At 54.8% G+C, this 10,144-nt stretch overlaps 2 protein-coding genes across 2 annotated transcripts in view; one reads left to right on the top strand and one right to left on the bottom strand.

Moving 5' to 3' along the window:
* The first annotated feature begins 680 nt into the window (after positions 1–680).
* On the top strand, positions 681–6,285 carry ADIPOR1 (adiponectin receptor 1). Its single transcript, XM_010294080.1, has 6 exons — positions 681–930; positions 1,717–1,888; positions 2,494–2,680; positions 3,871–4,058; positions 5,486–5,679; positions 6,031–6,285. The coding sequence occupies exons 1-6, from the start codon at positions 901–903 to the stop codon at positions 6,157–6,159; spliced, it is 900 nt and encodes a 299-aa protein (XP_010292382.1). The 5' UTR covers positions 681–900; the 3' UTR covers positions 6,160–6,285.
* A 2,975-nt stretch (positions 6,286–9,260) lies between these two features.
* Positions 9,261–10,144, bottom strand: part of TIMM17A (translocase of inner mitochondrial membrane 17 homolog A (yeast)) — a 5,591-nt gene continuing 4,707 nt past the window's right edge. Inside the window, exon 5 of the mRNA XM_010294079.1 lies at positions 9,261–9,581. Coding sequence (XP_010292381.1) covers positions 9,511–9,581 — 71 coding nt within the window. The 3' untranslated portion in view covers positions 9,261–9,510. The remainder of the gene's footprint in view (positions 9,582–10,144) is intronic.

Below are 10,144 nucleotides of genomic sequence, written 5' to 3'. Positions count from 1 at the left end.
GCTGCTCCTGCTCGCTCAGACGTCCCGCTCCGTCCTCGCGGATTAACCTAGGAATTTGCCCGTTATCCCATTAGCAGCTTGAAGGATGTGGGCCAGCCAGGTGTGTTTGTCAGAGCCCCAGGTCTAGTCGTGGCTTTGTGTCAGCGTGGAGAGGCTGTGAGATGTTTTGTTACCCAAATGCTGATGGTCTGGCTGGTCCGTGCTCTGAGCTGGCCTGGAAACATCTCCTGTCGTGCAGGCGTGGATCTGCGATAGCCCTCGTGCAGAGACATCAGCCGAGGGCTGCTTGGAGTGAACGGAGTCTTCTCAGTCACCCAGCTGTTCCGTGGCCCTTAGGGCTGGAAATAACCTTCCCAAACCCGCTAATGGAAAAGGAGGAGAGAGGGAGCTGAGCCGGGATGGCAGAGTGTTCCCAGCCCAGGAGGATGCCGGGGAGCCGCTGCCTCCACTCTGCGTTGAGCTCACGGCTGGGGGGGGGGTGGGGAGCCGCTGCCTCCGCTCTGCGTTGAGCTCACGGCTGGTGTGGAGAGCCAAGTTTCCTGTCTGGGCCAAGTGGCTGTTCCAGCCTTGGTTGTAGGGATGAAAATCCCCCACGGTAATCCTACCTTTTAACAAGGATAAATCTGGGATTAGCCTGCCTGAGATGGTTAAGACAGTAGCCTGTTGCATAAGTGGTGGTGACCAGCGGCTCCTGCCTGTCCCTTCGGGAAGGGCTGATGCCCCAGGTGCTCTCAGAAGGGACTCACTGCTCTCTGCATGCTGTTCCTCCTCCCATGGGCAGCAATGATTTCCTCCTGGTATTTCTGTCTTTAGGCCGAAGACCCACCATGCCCAGCAGCCCGTGAGGAAGAGGAGGAGGTGGTCCGTGTGCTGACTCTGCCTCTGCAGGCTCATCACGCAATGGAGAAGATGGAAGAGTTTGTGTATAAGGTACACGAGCATGTAGCGATCCCTCAATCCTGATTTTAGAGTATTAATGAGGCCCAGATGCCCCAAGCCCGGGGCTCAGGGTGGCTGCAGAGGCTGGAACGCGTCACTCTGGGTGAAGCTCCCGGGGCTCCGTGCAGCTGTGCCAGCGTTCTGCTCTGGCTCCACTCCCCTGGGCCTGCTCCTGAAGCAGCATCTCCCGGGATCGGTGTGGGAAGGGGATGGTGGCGGCTGGGGAGCGCCCGTGGGTGTGGGAGGTTGTGCCCAGCCATGCCAGACGAGCGGCGACCTAGGGAGTGGTCCCAGTATCTCTGCAGTCCTCTAACAGGGACTGGGAGCACCAAGCACCATTGCTGGTTTCACCCGGTGCCTGTCACTGTGGTTTGGTAAACAGTGTCATCGTCCAAGGGCCAGCCCAGTTCCGTTGCCAGCCAGGGCTCCCTCTTCTGTGACCGAAATGGAAGGGAGTTCCCCATCACAGGGAACAGTTACTTTGGGTGCCAAAGGGCTAAACCTGAGGGTGCAAATCACTTCTGACTCCCTGGGGGGATGTGTGGGGAGTGCTTTGCAGGATGTGAGTGGCTTAAGGGGTCCACAGGGTGCTGACGTTGCAAAAGCTGAACTTCCTCTCCCTGAGGAGCCTTTCAGGGCCTTTTCTGCCCTGGGTTTGTTTTTTTTTTCTTCTGGGCTTTTTCCACATGCCATTTTAGGCTCCTGGGGTGAGGAAACATGAGCTTTTGGGCTGGCTCGATGCTCTGGGGGCCACCAGGACAGCTTGGTGTGTTGCAGGTGTGGGAAGGGCGCTGGCGCGTGATCCCCTACGACGTGCTGCCTGACTGGCTGAAGGACAACGATTACCTCCTGCACGGACACAGGCCCCCCATGCCGTCCTTCCGAGCCTGCTTCAAGAGCATCTTCCGAATACACACAGAGACAGGCAACATCTGGACGCATTTGCTAGGTGACTGGGAGGGTTTGGGAGCCCTGGGGCTGAAGGTGGGCTTGGCCCTCGTGCATGAGGGTGGCCTTTTACAGCCAGGACTTCCGTGGTGCTGGGGCCCTCTCCATGCCCGGAGCCTCCCTTTGAGGATGATGTACCGCTGCCTGGCCCTGTGCACGCAGGCAACTCGGTCGTGAGGTGCCCCAGAGCTCCCAGAGCCCCTTGGGTGAAGGGAGACTGGGACACTTCCTCACGGTGGGGCCCCAGGGCTCAGCTCAGTGACGGTTTGTGGCTTTGCTGATGTTCCGCAAGAGTGGGACAGAGAAACGTGTCCTGGGCAAAGCAGGAAAGCCTCGGAGCGCTTTCCTCAGAAAGCCAGGGACGGGTCAGCGGTTCTTCACCCTGTGCCTGGCCATGCTGTGTCCCCGGCTCTGCTCATCTGCGGTAACAACAGCCTCAGCTAATGGCCCGCTGCCAGGCCAGCTCCAGGTGTGACTGAGCACCTCCAGGTGCGCTGCGAACAGGATACATCCAGGGCCTGCCTTCCAGAGCACAGCCAGGGCCGTGTTTCTCCTGTTTTCTCATTTGCTCTCCTCCTGACTGCCCATTTGGTGTGTTCCCTGCAGGTTTTGTCTTGTTCCTCTGCTTGGGCATTCTGACCATGCTGCGGCCCAACATGTATTTCATGGCTCCTCTCCAGGAGAAGGTGGTGTTCGGGATGTTCTTCCTGGGAGCGGTGCTGTGCCTCAGCTTCTCCTGGCTTTTCCACACTGTCTACTGTCACTCAGAGAAGGTCTCGCGGACTTTTTCGAAGTGAGTCAGCTCAAGCGCGGTTGTGTGGACTCATAGGAGGTTTTGAGTTCTCAGAACACTTTCTCTTGGAAAGCGCTGCATTCCCAAATGTTTTATCCTTGGGGGAAGAGAGTGTTCACTGAATCCAGTGTGGAGCTGAGAGGGAACCACAGCTGGGTCCTGGAGGGCTCTGCCCTGTGCCTGAGCACCTTAAATGCCCTCGGGTGGCTGATAAAGATGGGGACCCCAGGAACCAGCAGCTCCCAAGGGAACAGCCTTTGTGCCCCTCGTAGCAGTGAACTGAGGAGGGGTCTGGGTCTCATGAGACACAGCGGTTTGGCAGTTTCCAGTTTTTACCAGATGCTTTCAAAAACTCTGGTTTGGATCCAGTTTGGACTGAAACCAAATTGAAAGAAACAAAACAAACAGGATTCCCGGCAAAGTGGAAAGGCTGGGCAGTGGCTGATGCCTCTCCCAGAGGTCAGTGTGCCAGCTGCTCTTGGAGTTAAGCTCACATCAGCCTTCATGGCACAGGTAGAGCAACAGCAGGGCTTTCACATAAGATCTTGCTCACAGAAGTCTGTCAAAGGCATTTACTTGGGCGCTGCTTGCTGGGAAATCCTGCCGATCTCCTTTGCACAAACCGCAGAGATCCTGTGGGGTCGTATCTGCAGAACAAACTGTGCCGCCGTGCCTTCAGCAGAAATGTCCTTGACTACCGGGGAAGGCACTTGCCACGGCCACCGCAGCGGTGGGGGTACTGCAAGTGGCTGCGTTTCAGTGGTGAAATGGTTCCTGGATCGATAGATTGAAAGCACTTTGCAGTGGAGGATAATAGTGAAATCCATACGCGCAAGGACTCGTGCCCACTGCGTCCTGTTGTGGTGGTTTGAGCGCACAGCCCCTCTCATATCCCGCCAGCTCCTGTTCATCCTCTGCGCTCCTGTCGAGCTCTGCTGGCATCCCCAGAAGCTGCGTATGTGCCCAAGCCCTTTCTCCTGTCCCAAATTGCATTGGTGAGACCCGAGATTCTCCCCGCTCTGGATGCTGGGCTTCACCCGCAGGGCTGTGGCTGCCTGTCTGGCCGTGGTGACCCTGCCTGGGTACAGCCAGGCTGGAGGGTACCAACACACGGTTACCAAGAGGACACCAGGAGCGGAGTGGATTCTGGGGCTCACCTGTGACTCTCTCTCATTGCATCCTGGCTGCAGGTTGGATTATTCAGGAATTGCACTGCTGATCATGGGGAGCTTTGTCCCGTGGCTCTATTACTCGTTCTACTGCTCCCCACAGCCAAGACTCATCTACCTCTCCATCGTCTGTGTCCTGGGCATCTCTGCCATCATCGTTGCTCAGTGGGACCGGTTTGCCACCCCCAAGCACAGGCAGACAAGAGCAGGTAGGAGTTCTCCCTCCTCACCCTGAGTCCCCAGCCCCGGCAGGGAGCTCAGGAGGGCTTCAGGGAGGCACTTCAGGAGGAGCCATCCCACAGTGGGATCTTCATTTGGGAAGAGCTCTCAGCACCTGCAGAATTAATCCCCCCAGAGCACCACACAGCCCTGCAGCAGCTCCTGGCACGGAGAGGTCTCCTTCCTCCTCTCGCTGTGCTGGGGATTTAGGTCCTCTGCTGAGCAGGGTCTGAGCTCCGCCTGGTACTCGGCAAGCCTGAGCTTTGGAGCAGACGGACAGTATTTAAAAATAGACCTGTAAGTGGTGGCTGGATGGCCTGGGGCCGTGCCGCGCGAACCGCCTTCTCCGGGAAGCAGTTTGGCAGCGTGAGCCTGCGGCTCAGGCAGAGGAGGAGGAGGTTCCTTCATCTGTCCCCTGCCAGTCACATGCTGGCAAGTACCTGCTGCCTTCCTGGAGGCTGCAGGGCGAGGCTGCCTCCGGCCCACTCCACACTCACACCTTGTCTTGCCCCCGCTGCAGCTTCTGCAGATTAAATCAGCCTCACTGAGCACCACCAGGCGTGGAGAAATGCCTCTGCCCGCCCTCACCTCCCAGGGGGGCTCCTGCAGCAAAACGTCTCGTGTCACGTAGCGAGGATGCTGCTACGAGAGACGATGCTGAGCTGGAGGCCAGGCAGCACTGCTGGCGCGTGACCCATGAGACCCCTCAGAGGAGGGCAGGGGACAGGGCAGGATTGCCAGCCCCACCGCTCCCCCACGGCAGCGCTGGTGCTGGCATGCTGGCAGAGATCCCAGCTGCCGGCTCCTGGAGAGGGCTGCTGTCCTCCCTCAGTGCTGCGAAGCAAGAGCACTGGCTGGGCCAAATTCTGCTGCGAGTACAAGCCGCAGCCTCGCTGGGCTGGTGTCACACTGCGACGCCTTTGCTCTCTGCTGAACTAATTAGATGCCGGACCTGAAAATTTCAGCACCGCAAATTAGCACTTTCCCCTTGAGCTCCTAGCAGCTTCACTGAATGAATGACTCTGGCAAAGCCTCTCCTCAAAGGGCTGGCTGGAGCTGCCGTGTCCTCACGCTCGTGAGGCCTCGGTGTGATCCGAAGGGCTGGCACTGTCCAAAGGGCCTGTTCCCGTAGCCAGGAGCGGGAGCTGCCACGGGCTGTATGGAGAACGCTGAGTGAGCTCTGTCCAGTGAGCACTGGGGGTCAGCACTGGTTTTGACTGGGATGTAGAGCTGTAGATCCCTCATTTTGTGAAGGCTAAATGTCGTGGGGATTGGATAATCCAGGACTGAGCAAGGAAAAGCTGCTGGTGCATCCAGGAGCTTTCATTTGCGCAGGATGAAGGTGTCGGGGGAGCTGACAGGGAGCAGCGTCGCCCAGTCCACCCCGTGCTCCAGTTCGCTGATCTCTCCACCACAGGTGTCTTTCTGGGGCTGGGGCTGAGCGGCGTGGTGCCCACCATGCACTTCACCATTGCCGAAGGGTTCGTGAAAGCCACCACCGTCGGCCAGATGGGCTGGTTCTTCCTCATGGCCGTGATGTACATCACGGGCGCGGGGCTGTACGCTGCCCGCATCCCTGAGCGCTTTTTCCCGGGCAAGTTCGATATCTGGGTGAGTGTGGGACACGGTGGTGAGCGAGGCACTTCGGGGGGCAGCTGCGAGGTTGGGGAGCAGGGAATCAAGGGTGGTGAGCTCCGAGATGAGGAGAAGGTGGCTGGGGGTGTCCTCGTGCGCCCCAGCACATGTGCTGGCAGCCAGACCTTGAACGGCTGCTGCGAGCAGGCAGGGCAGGCGAAAGTCCAGGGTGGAAAACGCTGTCTGGGAGCAACGAGGGGGAAAAAGTGGAGCTCAAGAGGACAGTCCTGGGGCGGTGCAGAAGCAGCGAGGAGGAGGAGGTGGTGTTCCCAGTGTTGCTTTGTCTCCTTTGGTCTGGTCTAAAAGTGCTTTTTTGCTTCTCCGCAGTTTCAGTCACATCAGATCTTCCATGTGCTCGTGGTGGCTGCGGCCTTCGTCCACTTCTACGGGGTGTCAAACCTGCAGGAGTTTCGCTACGGACTCGAAGGGGGGTGCACAGACGACTCTCTCCTCTGAGAGCGCCTGATTTTAGTACAAGCTTCCTAAGTGCTTTTTAAACTATCTTTGCTAAAATCGAAGGAAGACTCAAAACTGTTTGGGGTTGTTGGATGGTTTAGTTTGTTTTGTTTTTTTTTTTTAAGGGAAAAAAGGAAACTTTTTTATCTTTCTCTTTTTTAAGGAAAAAAAAAAAAAACACAACAAAAATTCTTTAGCAAAGTTGTCGACCAAATCCTCACCCCCTTCCCCACGCACTTGGCGGGGGCTGAGGGGAGGCGCTGCGGGTCCCAGCAGCCAGCCCTGCTGCGCTCTCATGGCCTCGCCTCCTCCAAAGAGTGTTTTAGCTGCACTGGGGTCGTCTGACCTTCCCAGGCATGCCCATTTCTGAGAGCAAAGGGTGCGGTACCCCGCTCCCAGCACTGCCGAGCACCCCCTTCCCAAGCTCACCGCCGGAGCGAGCAGAGTCACGCACTACCAGGCCCAGGGCCAGAGATTTTTGCATATCCCTCACAGCAGAGCCGCCTTGCTGGGGCGGCTGTGGCCCCCAGTGCTGCTGCCCAGGGCACATGTAACTTAAGTTTTAAATTGTCTTTTTTGTTGTTGTTGCTGTTGTTGTTGTTGTTTTCCTTGACAAAGTAATGTAAACATAAATGAGAGAATATTTAATATTTAATACTAAGCTTTAAAAGGACTTGCTGCCACCGCAGTGCACACGGCTCCCTCGCTGTCTGTGGTAGTAAAGGAAGGACAGTGTTTTAGGGGAATGTAGAGCTGCTGTAGCTGATTGAAATAAAAAGGTCAATAGTTCTGTGTCGTGCTGATGGTGTCCATTTTGGTTTTTGGGGTGGGTGTAGAGAAGATGCTCAGGGTGTTGGCTGCTTCTGGGGCGAGGGCTCTGAGGAGCATCCCCCCCTCAAAGGCAGCAGGAGCACCCGGGAGGTGCAGGGGCATTCCCTCCTGCTGCAGCAGCAAGTCAGGGCAGCCCTAACGGCAGAAATAAAATACAGGAAACTCCTGCATGTTGTGGTGATTGACGGGGCAGGAAACCCTTCCCTGGCTGGGCGATATGCTGCTGGACCGCCCGACTTCCTTGCTGCCTTCCCTCCTGGGATCAGCATAGCAGAAAAGATGCTGGTTGGTGTGTGGGGGTGAAGGACACCCTCAGTCAGAGGCTCCTCTTTCTGTAGGAATGTGTGAGAGTGACCATCCAGTGCAGGCAGTCAAGGGTGGGCGATTAGAGGGGAAAAGCTGAGTAAAGCTCCTCTTGGGCAGCTGAAGGCCATTGCCTCAGAGGGGGTGAGGGAGAAGCGCCAGGCAGGGCCACTGCAGCCCCTGGGCCACAGCCAGACACCGCTGGCAAGTGCCCCTGCTCTCCCTGGCGGCTGCAGGGAAAGGTTGTGTGGTTGCCCCTTTTTTGAGATGTTTGGATGTGGCCTGGCTTTGGGGACTGCAAAGGCAGGGCCTGGCTGGAGCCCCTGGCCAGGAGCAGCAGGTTCCCCTGTGCATCCGTGTCCCACCCTGGCCGGAGTCTGCTCCCAAACAGGGCCGGTGGGAGACATCACCCCAGTGCTCTGGGCTGCTGCTCAAAGCCAGGGCAGGAGCTGACAGGGCTGAGTCCCCCCCCAGCAAACCCCCAAGGACAGCTCAGCAGTGCGAGAGCCAGGCCCGAGACCGATACCCTAGAGCAGCACACAGATTTCAACGCCCCAGTGCTTTAATCCTATGTAAAGAGTACAGGAAAACATCTGGCAATGAACACACAGATTTGGACACGCAGGGGACGCTCTGCAGGTGATGAGAGCCGAGCGTAACTCTCTCTCAAATCCAGACTCACCCCCGCCCCTACATGGCTGGGGGCTCAGCTGGGAACAGAGGAGTGCACTGGCTGAGTGACACAAATCAAGAAAATTGCCTTGACAATTCACCTGAGGAACCAGGTATGCAGCAAAGGAAGACAGCCTTCACGCACACACACACAGAGTGCTTTTGTGCTTAAGTTTTTGAAAATTACACACCAGCAGCAACTATATGAAACAGTAAGGTACCAGAGACCCAAGCCCTGGCAGCCCTGGAGCAGTTCTAGGACAGGCAGGGGGTGGAAACAGGATAATGTCACTTTTACAGGATGACAAGACATAGGAGACGGTCGGGATCTCACACTTCCATGCACGCTTTATACAATCCTAATTCACCCATTTGCCAACCATTACTGTGACCACTTCCGTGTTATTTTCATCCTCTCCTCTTACTTACACAGGTCTGACTTTGTCCTGACAAGAGTGCAGAGATCAAGCTCCCTCCTGGGCAGAGGAAAAGCCATGAAGCAGCTCAGATAATGTGATCCAAGTCTTTTTGAATATGGATATTCTATCAGGAACTGCCAGCAAGCAATAGTATTAACAACAGAAAACCTCACTGGATACGATTTTTTAACTGCTGGGAAGAGGGAACATGCCTCCACAACTGGCATTTAAGAACAAAAACACGGAGCAGATGTTTTAATTGTGCTTAGGACTGGATCCGAGGGGAAAAGGCAAGAGGCTGCGCTGGCAGAAGGCACACCGGTGCAACGTGCTTCACCCTCCAGTGCCACAGGGCTACGTGTTTTCTGTTCGGGGCTCCTACACACGCCTCACTGCACAGGCCTGGGAGGGGCGGCGATCCCCTTCCAGCCCGCTGCGAAAGCCACAGCAAACAGCAGCAGGGGCAAAGAATTAGTCTGGTGCCACCTCTTGCTAAAAGGGGCTCAAAGCCTTGCGGGTTCAGGGGAAGGGCGGAGGTATGCTGCAGCCTGCAAATCCACAAAAGGCAGATTCTGCTTTAAGCAAAGAACTTGGGCTGCATGGCAGTAGCAAAGAAAACAGTAGTGAAATGTATATTGCTGGAAGTAATTTTCACTGGTTTGCACATTCTCCCAATAACATTCACTTTAGGAATGTAAAACTGCGTGCAGCTGAACTCTTTTCCTTAAGCTGAAATATGTGTAGCGACCTAAATTCGATGGGGAAGAGGCTAAATTCCATCTGCGTTCACTGTGAACGGTCAATGCCACATCCCAGAGAAGACTCCAAAGACTTTCACTTCAGTCCATGTCCAAAGGATGACAAGACTCCATTCGGTCCTTGTCTTAAATCTCCATGTATTCTATCAGACATGTATTAACATTACAGCAATGGAATCTATCATGAATAAATAGATTTGTCATCTTCTAAAAGTTCTCCTGTGCAGCTTTACACTGAAAAATGCTGAAGGTCCTCTTGGCATGGTTTGTGTAAGAGACTACCACGGTGTAAAGACATACCGCATTTTGGTCCTCCAGCATTTTAAATTACAGCTCAGGTACAATATGAATTAGGAGAATGAGGATAATCACTGGTATTGTCTGTAGTCACCAAATGGAGAGGGCTGCAACTGGGAGGGGTCATCTGAAAACTGAGGGCCTGTGCATAAGGCAAGAGAAAAAAAGGCAAATAATAAATACCAAAAGACGAGATGCTTCCTACTAACAGCAGGAAGGACATTCACAGTGTTTTTAATATAAATCCCCTCTAAAATGAAGGCAGGCAGTAACAAGACTTTACATTTGCTTTTTTTTTTTCTTTTCATTCAAAGACGTTCAAGAGCTTTATGCATTGACAAGAGCCTCAGTCCAATAAGGACTGTATTTCTACCTCCTTTATTAATGGGGAAATTAATCAGGGCAGCGAGAGGGAAACGTTTTCAGTCACCTAAAGCAGCTGGAAACCTATGCCTTACTGCCCTTCAGTTGAACTTAGCTACTCTGTAAAGGTTTACCCACAGTAACTTGCCCAACAATAAAGCAAGCCAGTGATACGGAACAAATCATTGCGGAGTCAGCTTCCCGACTCCCCTTACCGTGGAGGGAAGCAATATGTGACGGTTGGACCTGATGATCTTAAAGGCCTTTTCCAACCTTAATGATTCTGTGATTCTGATTCTGTTTGCTGTATGCCAGTTTTAGAGAGGATAAATTGTAACAGAC

Source organism: Phaethon lepturus, unplaced genomic scaffold, assembly GCF_000687285.1.
Source record: "Phaethon lepturus isolate BGI_N335 unplaced genomic scaffold, ASM68728v1 scaffold28869, whole genome shotgun sequence".
NCBI classification, from domain to species: domain Eukaryota; kingdom Metazoa; phylum Chordata; class Aves; order Phaethontiformes; family Phaethontidae; genus Phaethon; species Phaethon lepturus.
The sequence above is the reverse complement of the archived record's forward strand: the minus strand, read 5'-3'. Positions and strand labels throughout refer to the sequence as shown.

What these genes read in the sequence shown, in the direction of transcription:
- ADIPOR1 (XM_010294080.1), top strand. Translation starts at nt 901, where the DNA reads ATGGAGAAGATGGAAGAGTTTGTGTATAAG. An exon ending in GCACAGGCAGACAAGAGCAG is followed by an intron (nt 4,059 to 5,485) that starts GTAGGAGTTCTC and finishes TCTCCACCACAG; the next exon opens with GTGTCTTTCTGGGGCTGGGG. An exon ending in CGGGCAAGTTCGATATCTGG is followed by an intron (nt 5,680 to 6,030) that starts GTGAGTGTGGGA and finishes GCTTCTCCGCAG; the next exon opens with TTTCAGTCACATCAGATCTT.